Source organism: Quercus suber, unplaced genomic scaffold (assembly GCF_002906115.3).
Source record: "Quercus suber isolate HL8 unplaced genomic scaffold, Cork oak 2.0 scaffold_570, whole genome shotgun sequence".
Lineage (NCBI taxonomy): Eukaryota > Viridiplantae > Streptophyta > Magnoliopsida > Fagales > Fagaceae > Quercus > Quercus suber.
Genome location: NW_027070015.1, coordinates 375,026 through 391,088, shown reverse-complemented (window position 1 = coordinate 391,088; position 16,063 = coordinate 375,026). Strand labels below are relative to the sequence as shown.

The 16,063-nt window shown below is 36.8% G+C and overlaps 1 protein-coding gene across 1 annotated transcript; it reads left to right on the top strand.

The window, feature by feature from the left end:
- Window positions 1-12,562: 12,562 nt before the first annotated feature.
- LOC112007251 (CBS domain-containing protein CBSX3, mitochondrial) lies at window positions 12,563-16,063 on the top strand. The gene is made up of 6 exons (XM_024039575.2): window positions 12,563-12,676; window positions 13,802-14,065; window positions 14,199-14,280; window positions 15,346-15,419; window positions 15,543-15,603; window positions 15,705-16,063. The coding sequence occupies exons 2-6, from the start codon at window positions 13,808-13,810 to the stop codon at window positions 15,845-15,847; spliced, it is 618 nt and encodes a 205-aa protein (XP_023895343.1). The 5' UTR covers window positions 12,563-12,676; window positions 13,802-13,807; the 3' UTR covers window positions 15,848-16,063.

Below are 16,063 nucleotides of genomic sequence, written 5' to 3'. Positions count from 1 at the left end.
GGTAGAAAAGGAGTTTGATTGGTTGAATGAAGGTTTGGAAGGAGAAGACTTTGGTGATGATGTTTTTAGTAAGTCTTCTCCACTTTCTACGATCCACCTGAGCCTAACAATGATCCACCTTAGCCAAACACTAATACACTTCAGTCAAGCACTATTCTACCTCAAAACATAGATTTAAATGAGGAGTGGGCTGAACCAACTCTAGAGGATGATATTGCAAGTATGGATGGTTCTGATGATGAGCAAAGGCCTGGCAACCTAGAATTCAATAAAAGGGCTGATATGACAAATGTTCAGTTGGTAAAAGGGATGAAATTTCCAAACTCCAAGGTTTTTAGGAAGGTTTCGAGGGAGTATGTGATTCAACATCACATTGATATCAAGTGGAAGTTGAATAAGAAGAATAAGATTTTTGTATATTGTAAGAATAATTGTGGATGGAGGTGTTATGCCTCAGTGGTGACTGAAGAGTGCACATTTGAAATCAAGACACTTAATCCTCAGTGTACCTGCCCCCTATCATTTCAAAGTAGGCAAGTTACATCAGCTTATGTGGCAAATAGGTATTTGGAAGATTTTAGTAAAAATCCTAATTGGAAGGTCTTAGGTGCTAAGCACCATGTTATGCAGTAGATTTCAATTGATTTAAGTCTTAGTCAAATGTATAGATCAAGAAAGGCAGCTAAGGGTTTGATCACTAGGAATGAAGAGTCTCAGTATGGCCTACTAAAAGATTATGCAAAAATGATAAGGATGACAGATGTTGGAAGCAAGGTGATCTTACAAATAAAGATAGAATATGAGAATGCACAACCCAAGTTTAAAAGTATGTACATTAGGTACAATGCTTAGAAACTTGAGTTTCTAGGTGATTGTAAACTTTGTTGGGCTAGATGGATGCCACTTGAAAGGTAAGTTTGGTGGGAAATTACTGTCTATCACTGCTAGTAATGGAAATGGCAATATATTCCTAGTGGTAATGGCTGTGGTTGAGCAAAAGAACAAGGACAACTGGATCTGGTTCTTGGAGTAGTTTGCAGATGACATTGGCGGGCCAGATAATCTTAATCTGGTATTTATCAGTGACAGACAGAAAGTATTATCATATTGCTCATGTTTATTACTTGCCTGTGATTTTATATTAAATGCTTACTTGCTTATTTGCTAACTTGTTTACTTTCTTGCAATGCTCAGGGTCTTATTCCTGCAATGGAGACTCTATTTCCAACAGTAAAGCACAAGTATTGTGTGAAGCACATATACAACAATTTCAAAGTTAACCACAAAGGCATAGAGTTGAAGAGTGTACTGTCGAGGTTTGCTAACACAACATCAATTAGGGAATTTGAGAGGGGGATGTAGTATCTTAAGAGTTTGGATGAAGAAGCTTGGAAGTATCTTATAGATATAGATCCTACACAGTGGACCAATTACCACTTTTTCCTAGGGCTTTGACAGATTGTCTGGTAAGCAATTTGAGTGAGAGTTTTAACTCTATGATTGTAAAGGCTAGATACAAGCCAATATTATCAATGTTGGAATGGATTAGGATTAGGCTTATGAGCAGACTGTACACAAAGAGAACTAGCATAGAAAAGTATGGTGGCAAGTTGTGTCCAAGCATACAGAAAAAGTTGGAGAAGATAAAAGTAGAGTCTAAGGGCTTCTAATGACACCATTCATAATATCATCCAAACCACCAATAGCAGCAAGAGAAGACCTTAAGGAACTCAAATATCTTGAATATCTTCTTCCTAAAATCACTTTTGATGATTCCATGGCTGTTATGGATATCAAGTCACTTCTAGAATCCTGTAGAAAATTGTAGAAGTCCTGCAAAATGCAAATCCCACCCCCCCCCCAAAAGAAAGCAATATTTTTAGGCTATAATTGAATTTTAGATACAAATAGTTACATGTTCATTATGGGGCAAAAGTATACCACATTATTGTTAAATCTGTCAATCACTGACTCAAGTTCTGACCACGAATCGGTTGCCTCAACATATTGTTACTAAATTTGTTTCTCAATTTTTTGAGCTACACTGTTTAATGAAATGGGTTTGTTAATGGACTAAAAATTTCCATTCCTTATATAGTTTTTATTCTACATTTTAATTAATAGTACATACATAGACCTGTTTTTTGTATCAATTGTGAGCCGTAATTTGAATAGTTTTTTAGTACATTTTAAAATCGTTAAATATTATTTAACATTTAATATTTTTAAATATTGCTTGATTATCTTTTTTAGGGTAAATTATCACACATATCAATATGTTGGTTTAATTTAAGAGAAATGTTATGTCCTATTATTTTTACAACAAATTATAAGTGGTAAGTTACTACAGGTTGTTATGGTTAGAGTAAAAAAATAAATCAACAGTAGGTTTAAATTAGAACCAATAACAACTAACCACCTATGATTTGTTGTAAAAATGTTGTAGACTATGGGACTTGACAGGAATTCTCTGCAAGTATGAAGTTGCAGCCATTTTTTGTGAATCGTGAAAAACCAGTAGATTATACTCATCCATGCTACTACAAAGATGCTTATGTGGAGACATATAACATACTCATACCTTTCATGCCTAGCCAGTCTGAGTGGATCTCAAGTGGTCAACCAGCTCTTGTTGCACCTACTATCTATAAGCCACTAGGCATGCCACCTATAAAAAGGAAGTTGGATGCTGATGAGCTAAGGAACCCTTACAGGGTGTTTAGAGCAAACAAGCCAGTCAAGTGTAGAAGGTGTCAAAAGGAAGGGTACAATGCAAGGGGATGCAAGGTCAATGTCACTAATGAGACACCATGGGAGAGAAGGAAGAGAGTGCAGAAAGGCAAATCTTCATCCCAAGCCCCATATAGACTAGGATCCTAGGCCCAATCTTCATTCCAAGCCCCATCCTCATCTCAGCCCCCATTAAGTCATCAGCCATATACTATGGCCTCATCCAACCAAACAGCAGGGTCACAACTACCAAGTCAGACTCCATGGTCACAACAATCAATTTTGTGGTACTTTGCAGACTTCAGGTACATAGTTAGAGGGGCTCCTTGGTTCTCCTCAAGCCAGCCAGCACCACACACCCCTACAGAAACATGGGACATTAAAGCACCATCATCATAGGTACTGTAGTTTTATGTTTGATATTTTATTCATAAATCTGTGATACTAGTAACTAACATTTGAATTCTTGTACTTTGTAGCCTACAAGACCACCTGCTGCCAAATGAGCTACTTTTAAAGGAATGAGTAATGCAGTAAGGATACAAAAATGTAACATAAGAGGTGAAGGGCAGCTATAGGAGGAGAGGCAGGGGCAATAAATGAAGCTTATATGAAGAAGATTGTTGCTATGTATATTTAGTACTAAGGTAATATGATTAGGTGTTAGGGTTAAATATATTTTGTAAACAATGGCAGGGTAGACAATTGTTGGTTATATATGCTGTCAAAATATCTATTGGGATTTATGTTATTTTTGTAAGTTTTGTAAACAAGGGTAGATGCAACTGTTATACAGTTGTTATACCAAATGCCTTATATTGGTTGATGAAAGACAATATTCAATGTCACTTTAAATGTGTATAGAATTTCCCGACTTAATGGCAGGTGTTCAGAATTATTATTTTGACTAGTTGTTGTCATGTGATTGATTATTGCAATTGAACGTAGCAGGTTTATGTGTGTATGTATTGAATATAGTAGATTTATTGAATACAACAGGTATATGTGTTAAATATAGCAGGTTTATGTGTGCATTTGTTGTCTTTTCTTGCAAGTTGACAGATGGTTGTCATGCACTTTCAACACAAACACTTTCAACACAAACACTTTAAACAATTCGCTTTTAACACAAACACTTTAAACAATTCACTTTCAATACAATTATCTTCACACAATGCACTTTATGCATAAACACCAGACACAATTCTGCACTTTAAACAAGTCACAACATCCAACAAAGTCACAATACACAAGTTGCCAATTCACTTTTGTTGAGGTCCAAAATTTCACAAGAAAGCCCATTCTATGAAAAGTAAAAAAGGCCTAATTCGTGCAGTAAGAAGAATCGACATCAAGGCCCTATGTATGTTTAGATTTCCAGTAAAAAAGGCCATTAAAAAATCCAGTAAAATCCAGTGAAAGAACTAGGCTAGGATACCCAGAGGCTGCTAGAGGCTCGAGATCCTTGGGACGTGCAGCATAGCTAAAATGAGATTGAAACAGCTTAAAAGGGGTACCACGAAATACAAGAAACGAAGAACAGATATGTCCTTCTCAAGCACCTAGTAGTACAGCAAAGAACCAAAAAGCTTGGAAAGTGACAATTCATGAATAAAAGGTTGGTACCTCAGGGAACCCAGAATGAAAAACTATAAAGGACAGTGGCTGGAAAAACCTTCAACCCAGCAGGAATGGATTTCGCTCAGTTGGAAAAAATGACAGTAGGAAGGATGGCCAAAAGCTAAGCCTAAAAGGTAAGAAGCCTTGAAAGAAGAGAGATTGAAGGTCAGCTGCCCAAGGACGCCTCGGAATGGAAAGTCAGCAAGTGATTTTTAGGGAAACAACACAAAAGAAGAAAACAATGAGAAACAGGGAAAGAACCAGCCATCAGAATGGTTGGCATAATAGGGGCTCTGATACCCAGGGAGCCAAGGAGGGAGAATCAATGGTACATTGAACCCAAGAATGACAATATAAAAGGGGGGAAGTAGCCAACATCAAGGGGGGATTCAGCAATAGTGAAATCATAATAGAATCATTGAGAAAACTCTGTTAAAATTCAAAGAAAGTAGGGAAATATCTCCCGGTATCCCAGAAACAGCCACTAGTACATACTTTGATTCAAAAGGATTCAAACTTTGCAAGTCTTAGAGACTTAGACAGCCATCTAAGTCTGTAGTTTTTGAGCTTATTTGGACCTTGTATCACGTCTTAGTGAGCATATTGTAATCCACAATGAAGAAAAATAATGAAATATTTCATACCGATTGGAGGATCCTTAACAGTTATTTCGTGTGTTTCTTTACTACATTGTTTTCCTTTGCTGCTTTCTTGTTGTTCAATACATATATTCTTGCTTACTAGTTTTCCTTTTACTCAGCGAAAAGCTGTGTCTTTTTACCGGGGTCCTCACTTTAACTTGGGCCTTGGACACACTTAGCCTCCAAAGAAATATATGCCAAAACATGCATACATCAGAATATCACTCTCTCCCACAAAAATTCTCCTCACCTAACTATCTTGGAAGGCAACGCCCAAGCAAAGCCACTTGGACTTGAGTTCCAAATCCCACAAGTTTTGTGCAAAAGCACTAAGTCTGTGAGAATTGGAGTCAAGATCCTTGTGGTTGAATCATTCTCATGAAATTCATTTACATATATGTATATGTATTAAAACATATATCCTGATCTAAGAAACTAACAATTATTTGAAGATATGTGTATTGTATAGTGTGTTTTTATTCATGACCTACAGAGGTAAAAGGAAATGACAAAACTCTATTGCATAATAAGCATGAAGAAAGATCATATAGTTCAGAGAATCAGCATTCTGGGTTCTTATAAGCCTAGTACACCCCAGGATCCCATGACAGTACGCCCAAGGTCCCGAGTGAAGGAACTCTTTTAAATGTTTATACAATAAAAAATAAGCCTTAAATATTATATTTCAATCTCTTTCTTATTGTGAATATTATGAATACTTATTTTACTTGTTTTGTAAGAATAAAGGGTCATTTTATGATATTAAAACTCTTATAATAGTATTTTATTGCTCAAGAGGAATCGCATATTTGCCTTGAGGAGATTTATGTGACTTGCGCACAACTTGGTTCATAATCAGCCCCTATTTAGCTGCAGTGAACCAAGCCCAGTCCACCAAAACAACAATTAAAGGGCCCACGATCCTTTTTTCTACTTGGTGAAGGAACAAGCAATCCACGCTTTTATGCAGGTAAGTGCTTCAAATCCCTCCTTTTACTGGTTGTTTACTGCGATATACGCTAGTCCTAATCTTAACTCCCATGTCAACCTCTGGGATGACCTCACCTCCTTTGCCAACTCTCACTCTCTTCCTTGGGTGGTCGTTGGTGATTTCAATGAGATCCTCACACACCACGAAGTTCTCATCAGCTCACCGCCCAACTGCAGACAAATGTCCATCTTCAACAATTTTCTAAATAACTATAACTTACTTTACCTGGGCTTCAGTGGTCCTAGATTCACTTGGACCAACAAGAGGGATAATGGCTTAGTGATGAGATGTCTTGACAGGGTTCTCTCCAGTCCTCAATGGAAATTCCTTTTCAACGAATCCAATGTTTGGCACCTCCTTAGAACCTTCTCTGACCACCACCCTATCCTCTTAAGCACCACCTCCCTTCCTTCCCACCCCTTCGGCCTCAAACCTTTTTGCCTTAAAACCATGTGGTTCAACGACCCTTCCTTCCCAACCATCATCCACACTTCACGGAACAATTAGCCTTATAACATAACCTAACCATGGAGGACTTCACCCACCGCGTTAAATCCTAGAATGCCAACAACTTTAGGAGTATTTTCCACAAGAAAAAAGATTACTTATGCGGCTTAACGGTATTGAAAAATTGCTTTGCAATAACTAAAGCACCTTCCTCGAAAGCGTCGAAAAGGACCTCGTAACAGAATACCAACATATACTTTGGCTAGAGGAAGAGTTCAGGGCTTTGAAATCTTACATTGAGTGGACGCTGCTTGACGACCGAAACACAAACTTCTTCTACCTTACAACCATTTGTCGAAGACAATACAACAAAATCTGGTGCCTCAAGGACTTAGTCGGAAGCTGCACACACTCACCACCTGAGATCAAGGCCATAATCTCCACTTATTTCACTACCTTGTACGCCTCCGACACAGACCGCGTCCCTCTGCTCCCGCCTTCCTTGGACAACTTCACCTCCCTTGAAGCCAATGACCATGACGTCCTTAACGCGATATTAAAAATGCGAGCTTCTCTTTTAAATCTTATAAAGCACCAGGCCCCAACTGCTTTCATTCGATCTTCTTCCAAAGGTTTTGGAACATCGTGGGCCCCTTTGTCATTCCTTACGTTAAAGAAATCTTTCGGTCCAAGCAAATTCCTGAGAGTCTCAACTCAACCCTCACCTGCCTTATCCCCAAAATGGACAAACTGGAAACGGTGCACCAACTCCGCCTGATTAGGCTGTGCAACAACCTGTACAAAATGATAACAAAACTTCTTGTCCAGAGACTCAAACCATTCCTCCCCGAACTCGTCCATCCATACCAAGGCAGCTTCATACCTAGAAGGAAAGCTAGTGATAATGTCATCCTAATCCAGGAGATCATTAATAAGATGACCATCTCCAAGAGCAAACAAGGCTTCATGGCTCTCAAGATCGACCTCGAAAAAGCTTTTGATAGACTTGAATGGGGTTTTATTTACCTTGTGCTCAACTGGTTTAATTTCCCAAAATTGGATCGATCTCATCATATCCTGTATCTCCTTGTCCAACCTTTTCATCCTAGTTAATGGAGAAAAGCTCGATCCTTTCCTTCATTCAAGAGGCATTTGACAAAGGGACCACATCTCACCGTACATTTTCATCCTTTGCATGGAGTATTTAGCCTAGCTCATCCAGTCAAAAGTCATCCTTGGCAACTAGTCTGGCGTGAAAACCTCCAGGGAAGGCCCTTCCTTCTCACACCTGTTCTTTGCCGATGATCTAATCTTTTTTGCAAAAGCAACAAGAAAAAACTACCCTTCCATCAAAAAAGTTCTTAATGAATTCTGCACCTCCTCCAGCCAAAAAGTGAACCTTAGCAAATCAAAATCTTCTTCTCCTCTATGACCAATGCTGATAACATAAACTCCTTCGAAACCGAACTGGGAATGAGGCGTTCCATGGATTTTGGAAAATATTTAGGAATCTCTATCAAAACGGATGGAAGAAATAAAAAAGCCTGTGACTTCATCCTCGATAAAGTTTGAGCTAGACTTTCTGGTTGGAAAGAGAGATCCCTTTCCCTGGTAGGCCGAATGACTCTCATTAACTCTGTCACCTCATCCATGCCCACCCACCTGATGCAATGTAACCTTCTGCCCTCGAAAATCTGTACCAAGCTTGACAGAATCAATCGCAACTTCTTGTAGGGTGACTCAACCACGAGGAAAAAATTACATGCAATTAATTGAGACGTTGTCACCAAGCCCAAACACTTAGGAGGACTCGGGTTAAAGAAGAGCCTTATTCACAATAAAAGTCTCCTAGTGAAGAGAGCTTAGGCCATTCACACTAACGACAAGAGCATTTGGGTTGACACTCTGAGAAGAAAATACTTGCTCTCCTCCAGCACAGCAAAAAGAAAATCCACCGTTTGGAATAGCATCCTAAAAACCAAGGACATTTGTGATATGGGCACTAGGTGGTTAATTCGAAATGGAGAATCCATAAACTTCTGGTAAGATAATTGGACAAGTCACGGCTCGCTTCATAGCCTCATCCAAGGACCCCTCCATGCAAAGGACCTCTCCCTCAAGGTTAAGGATTCGTGGGACCCCCATGGCAACTGGAACCTTACGACTTTGTCATTCGACCTTCCAAATCATGTACGCGGCATTATCCAAGCTACAACCAAACTGTTTCACTCATCCCTTGACGACCTCCCTTCTTAGAACTCCTCGCCTAATGGTAGTTTCGATGTCCGCTCAGCTTATCTTCTCGCTTCTAGTTCTGCTTCTATCCCTACCCCTTATACATGGAAATGGCTTTGGAAGACCCCCACAATCTTGAGAGTTAAAACCTTCCTTTGGCTTGCCTACCAGGATCACCTCCCAACCAAGGACCAACTCCTCAAAAGACATATCATTCCCAATGCGTCCTACCTACTCTGCCTTTCGAACATCAAAACCACACTCCACATTTTTAGAGATTGCCCCATCGTCACACCTATCTAGAATGAGCTCTCAAATAATAACCCTCCTCCAAGTTTCCTCACCCCAAACCTTCTTGACTGGCTTAAGCTCATGTCCACCACCTCTTCCAATACCACGTATCTTCCTCATATTCCCCGAAGTACTTCCTTTCCCCTAGTAGCTTGGACAATTTGGTTAAAGCGGAATAAACTTGTCATGGAAGCACAACCCTTTGTGATCCAATCCATCCTTAGGAAAATAAAAGCTTTCAGCCTAGACATATTCCACACTCTTCCAATAAGAGTCTCTTCCATCAAGAACAACATAGTCAACATAGGGTGGAATCCTCCCCCTCGGGTTTTTTCAAGCTCAATACCGATGGGTCAGCCTGTGGTAACCCCAGAATGGCCTTGGCGGGCGGCTTGCTCAGAGACCCCAAAGGTGCTTGGGCTGGAAGTTTCAATAGGGCAATCAACTTCACTCATTCACTAGCCGCAAAATTATGGGGTCTTAGAGATGATCTAACCCTTGCCAAAAGTCTCAACATCAAAAAACTCATGATAGAAATTGATGCGCAAGCTATGGTTGATATTATTAAATCTCATAATGACTCTTCTGTCTCACATCATCCTTACATTGGTCTCAATTCCGATTGCAAGCCCCACCTCTAGTTTTTTGAGGAAGCCCATATCTCCTACATCCACCGTGAGAGGAACCATTGCACGGACATTTGGCTAAAGAAGGACTTAATAATCCGGGCTCACTTAATTTACAGTCTAGTCAACCTTGTATTTTGTATTAGCTTTTAACGGACGCTTGGGGTGTTATTTACCCCACCTTTGTAACCTTTCTAAGTTTTTAAATGAAATTCCAATTTACCAAAAAAAAATTGTTAAGATGGCCAACGATGAATAACTATTTTATTTGTAAAATATTTGATTAAACAGCATATGAGTAATATGAAAGTTAGCATGTATGTTAAAGACAATAAAAATATATAATCCAATGATGTAATTTTGAATATATTAAATCAACAAAAAAAAAAATCGAAATAAGATAACATTAATAAAAAGGTATACATGTACTTGATCATCTCCACGCATATAGAGAGAACTATATAAATAAATTGAGCAAAAATGATTAGTGCATAGAAAAAAATTGCATCTACGTTAACACATGATAATGACTTATAACTTTAGCGTAAATGCAAAGATTTGGTGATGCAGGAGACTAAAGTAAGCGATTTCCCAATATATACGCCACTTAGCAATTAATTAGACCCTAGCCTATAACTAGGGTTCTTGTTTTTGATATATCAGTTATAAATTATTAATAAAATAGTATCATTTTGAATAAAAAAAAATGCTCAATTATAGATTACATCATCTAACTTTGTTTAAAATTTAATTCAATCATGTAACTTCATTTCTATTTTTTTTTTTATTGTTTCTCAAAAAAAAAATTCTCTAATTTTCAATTTTGTTAAATTCAATATTTTAGTTAGTCTCTTTCAAAATTGTGGCGTTAACTTTAAATCTTACTAAATAAAAAACTAAGGATTCGTTTGGATACTGTTTATTTTGCTGAAAATTAAAAATTAAAAACACTATAACAAAATAATTTTTAAATGTGTGAATAATGCCGTGGGACCCATTTTTAATAAAAGTTTTATTGAAAAAAGAGGTTTGTGGGTCTCGTGAACAGTGCACGGACCCACTGAACAGTGCAAATCACGTGAAAACTGACTTTTCAAAAAATAAAAAATAAAAAAGTGAAACGCTAAACGTAGATGCTATCCAAACGTTCACTAAAGCTTTGTTTGGATTTGGCATTTGGGTTTTTTTTTTTTTTTTTAATTTTTATTTTTAAGTGTAGCACCTAATTCACTGTTCATGGGACATGAACAGTACATCAAGGCAAATGCACAGTATTTTCATTAATGAACAGTAACCAACTTTTTTTTTTTTTAATTGTTTTCAGTTTTCAGCAAAATAAGCGGTATCCAAATGCACACTAAAGGTCTGTTTGGATACCGCTTATTTTGTTAAATTCAATATTTTAGTTAGTCTCTTTCAAAATTGTGGCGTTAACTTTAAATCTTACTAAATAAAAAACTAAGGGTTCGTTTGGATACCGCTTATTTTGCTGAAAACTGAAAATTAAAAACACTATAACAAAATAATTTTTAAATGTGTGAATAATGCCGTGAGATCCATTTTTAATGAAAGTTTTATTGAAAAAAGAGGTTTGTGGGTTTCGTGAACAGTGCACGAACCCACTGATTTTGCGTTTTCTAAGTTTGTGTTTTTTTTTTTTTTTTTTTAAGTCCAGCGCCTGGTGCACTGTTCATGGGAACAGTGCATTTAAGGCAAATGCACAGTATTTTAATTAATGAACAGTAACCAAATTTTTTTTATTGTTTTCAGTTTTCAGCAAAATAAGCAATATCCAAACGCACACTAAGAGTCCGTTTGGATACCGCTTATTTTGCTAAAAACTGAAAATTAACTTATACAAAATAATTTTTATATGTGTGAATAATACTATGAACCCATTTTTAATGAAATTTTTTGAAAAAAGAGGTTTGTGGGTTCCGTGACAGTGCACGGACCCACTAAATAGTGCAAATCAGTGAAAACTGACTTTTCAAAAAATAAAATAAAAAGTGAAACCTGGACGAGACGTTGTCCAAACGTTCACTAAACTTTGTTTGGATTTGGCGTTGGTTTTCTGTTTGGTTTTTTTTTTTTTTTTTTTTTTAAGTCAGCCCTGGTGCACTGTTCATGGGAATGAACAGTGCATCAAGGCAAATGCACAGTATTTTCATTAATGAACAGTAACCTTTTTTTTTTTTTTTTTATTGTTTTCAGCAAAATAAGTGGTATCTAACGCACACTAAGGGTCCTGTTTGATACCGCTTATTTTGCTAAAAACTGAAAATACTGTAGCAAAATAATTTTTATATGTGTGAATAATACTATGGAACCCATTTTTAATGAAAATTTTGTTGAAAAAAGAGGTTTGTGGGTTCCGTGTACAGTGCACGGACCCACTAAACAGTGCAAATCATGTGAAAACTGACTTTTCAAAAAAATAAAATAAACAAGTGAAACTCTGGACGCAGATTGTCAAATGTTCACTAAAACTTTGTTTGGATTTGGCGTTTGCGTTTTCCAAGTTTGTGTTTTTTTTTTTTTAAGTCCAGTGCTTGGTGCACTGTTCATAAGAACAGTGCATCAAGGCAAATGCACAATATTTTCATTAATGAACAATAACAAAAAATATCTTTTATTTATTTTCAATTTTTAACAAAATAAATAATATCTAAACACACAATAAGTCATCTTGGAATCTTTAATAATTAAATTAATAGAGACTAACGAAAAGACTGAATGGAATAAAATTAAAAGTTAAACAACTAAATTAAATTTTATGCAAAAGTAAAAGATGCCATTTTAATCCCAAAAAAAGAGTCCAATGACTCCGCTCACACATTCTGTTATTGTTGTAACAGCCGGTGACTGAAGTGCTGAGAAATCTGTTTTGGATAAGTGTTGCACTTGCACGTGCGAAGGTGCAAGTGGACCCATACCCATAAGCACTAGGGCTCAGTCATTATCCAAAACCGAACTTGCTGCCGCTATTCTTACAACTTACAATTTGTAGATAGATAGTGTACTCTCTCTCTCTCTCTCTCTCTCACTGTGTGTGTGTGTGTGAGTGTTTCCGGTGGAATTGCATTCTCTCTCCGGTACTCTGTTTTCAACTTTTTCTTTCTTCTTCTGCTTCATAATATTCATCTATGATTTTATATGTGATTTCTGATAGTTTGATCAACGTTAATATTGACGGACCTTTTTACACTACTACCAAATCTTCGGTGGTGTGTGCTCAAAATGGGTTCGATCACACTGTTGCTCTGAGTTTTGTGCTCATTTTTCTTCACAAATCAATTAAGTACAAAAATTTGTAACTGGGTTTAGTACAAAATTCGATGGACCGATGTTGCATGTGTTCGTTTTTTCCCATTTAGGAAACCTATCATTGAGTGGTCATTTTCGTGTCTGAATGAATTTCCATATATGTTTGTAAGAACCAATTAATAAGTTAATTTCGTATGTTTTTTTTTTACTTCTTGTCATAGATCTAATCATAAATGATCCGGATACTTTGATCTGGGCATGTTCTGGTTCCGACATGTCTATCCAGTTGTAACATGTTTGATCATCCTAGGTTTAACTTGTAAACGTTAAGTAGCACATGTCTATCTAGTAGATTTGAAATCTGTCTTTATTTATTTATTCATACTCACTGGGTGTTAATTCATGTTGGATTTGGTAGCATCCTTTCAAGTATTTCGTTTATGCATCGATATTGAAAGCGATAATGTTAGAATTATGTGGATAAATGATTAAATTTACGAGCTGTAATTTAACATGGTATCATGGGTCATTAGTTTAATCTGTGTTTCCTCCATTATACCTTCCTTTTAAAGTTTCACTTTTGAGTTTGATCCCTGATTAAGCCATAATCTTTGCATGTGATTGGTTTTTGGTGCATCTCTATATATTAAGAGGATTCAGAAATTTATTATTGCTTTTTTGACTTTCAAAAATTAAAAACAAAAAACCTACATAGTAAAAACTCATTGAGCTTGGTATCAGAGGTACTGAGTTCAATCTGTGTCTTCTTCACTATACCTCCCATTTAAAATTCCATGTTTGAGTTCAATCCCTGATTAAGCAATAAACTTTGCATGTGATTGGTTTTTGGTGCATATGTATTAAGGGCTTATCACTTCTTCTTCCCTTGTGAAGCATGACCAGCTACATGCTTAAGTGGTTACGACATTCATTATTTTTCTCTTTTTTAACAGGTAAAAATGCAAGGAGCTCTTCGATCATTTTTGTCACATGGAAACATTGTCAAAAATGCAGTGTTACAACACATCCGTCCAATGACTCCCTTGATGCAACCTGTTATGTTTTCACGCTTTGAGTCAGTTACAGCTAATCGCATCGAAGAGCAAGGTTTTGAAAGCACTACAATTTCAGATGTCTTGAAAGCAAAAGGTAAAAATGCTGATGGCTCCTGGCTTTGGTGCACTACGGAGGACAGTGTTTATGAAGCTGTTAAGTCGGTATGCATATTTGATCCTTATGAAAAATCTTTTATTTATTAATTTTTAAAGTATGATTAGTATTGAAATGATTTTGATGTGCTTTTCCATAGAGGATTGATGTCTAGACTTAAATAAATTGTTTCCTTGTCAGATGACCCATCACAATGTTGGGGCCTTGGTGGTTGTGAAACCCGGAGCGAAAGAAGCACTTGCTGGCATTATTACAGAGAGAGGTTTGTGATATTGAAAAGATTCTTTAGCTCATTTACTTGATATTTGAATAACTGTTTTGTTTGTCATGAATTATTATAAGAGGGGTTTTTCTTTGGAAGTTGCACTCTTATTTTGTATGCTAGGATTATCATATCATCCACTGGCACATGAACTAGGTGAATTACACTAGGATCTAATTATATGAGGTCTTTAGCTTTCAAATGTTCTGGCTTCTTCAATAATTTTATTTCCTTATTTGTTTACACCTTTTTGACCCAGATTATAGAATAATGGTAATGCACTAGATCTCATTGATGTGGTTATCCAATGCTGTATCTGAGTCATTCCACTACCTGAAAGTTGGCTCATGCTTCTCTCGGTTGGATAGTATTGCTCAAAAGATAACAATAAACACCCCCCCCCTCTCTCTTGTTTTTCATAAATGATGGTACTTTTTAATTATTTTACTCTATAAAATTTATTAACAACAACTGGTACCCAAAAAGAATATAAAAGAGGAGGAACTTGAAGAATATTTGTGAACTTTCAATATGGAGGATATACTTTTGCAAAATAGTCAATATCGCTAGCAGCTATTTACGCTAAGCAGTAATACTTGGAAATTTGAATTTTTTTCGAGGGAATGAGCACATTGTATGGCTTTGGAACACTTCATTATGAGACGAAAGATTTTTGATGACTGCAACAATTGAAGATATTTCATTTGGCTTAGTTGAGATGATTTGTATATTTCATTTGATTTTAAAGTTCACTCCAAAGAACAATGGCTGGGATCAACAGGGATATGTGTGATTTCACTGGAATCTTACTAAAAGGTTGAAACTCAACTGTGTTAACTGCCAAAAACGGGGAAAACACTGCCCGTGCAGAGCTTCTTCCTGGATTTTCAAGTTCATATTCCATCTCTTCTATTTATTTATTTATTCATTGCTTGAACATCTACAATACCCTTAATTTTAATACAATGGAATTAGTGGCTGTACATAATGTATGAACAATGGTTGGTAGGGGTATCTGTACTTGTTTTAGTCAATCGAGTTTTCTATTTTATCATTTAATTCCAGATTATCTGAGGAAGATCATAGTACAGGGAAGATCATCCAAGTCAACCAAGGTTGGGGATATCATGACTGAGGAGGTATATGTTTTCTCCCTCTTGGCAGGATATCATTCTTGCTTTGTGTCAATTGTCTATAAAAGGTTGTTTACATTTCCTGTGTTATATCTAACAATGGCATGTGCTATAACGCGGTGGCTGCAGAACAAGCTTATCACAGTCACACCTGACACCAAAGTTTTGCGGGCAATGCAACTGATGACAGGTATTATATGCTGCTTCTCATTATTGATGTTAATTCTCTCTTTCTTTCCCTCTCTCTTAATTCGCTATAATTTAAGCTTGGAACTCATGGTTGTGTGGCAGATAACCGTATCAGGCATATTCCAGTCGTAGATGGAAAGGGGATGATAGGCATGGTGTCCATTGGAGATGTGGTCCGTGCTGTGGTTAGTGAGCACCGGGAGGAGCTAGACCGCTTGAATGCTTATATACAAGGAGGTTACTAGATGATGATGACAATGGTGATTAGATGCTCTCGAAAACTTCATCGAAAGATTACCTGCTCTTTGAGCACTAATAAGCTTGAGTGCTTGTAAATATGGTGTGCTGTTTGCAATTTCTGTTTTATGGTTATTTCAGTTTCGGACATGGATGTAAAAATTATGCAAAAAACCAGCATAAGGTCTACAACCTAATAATAAGCACTGCAATGTTGGATGAAA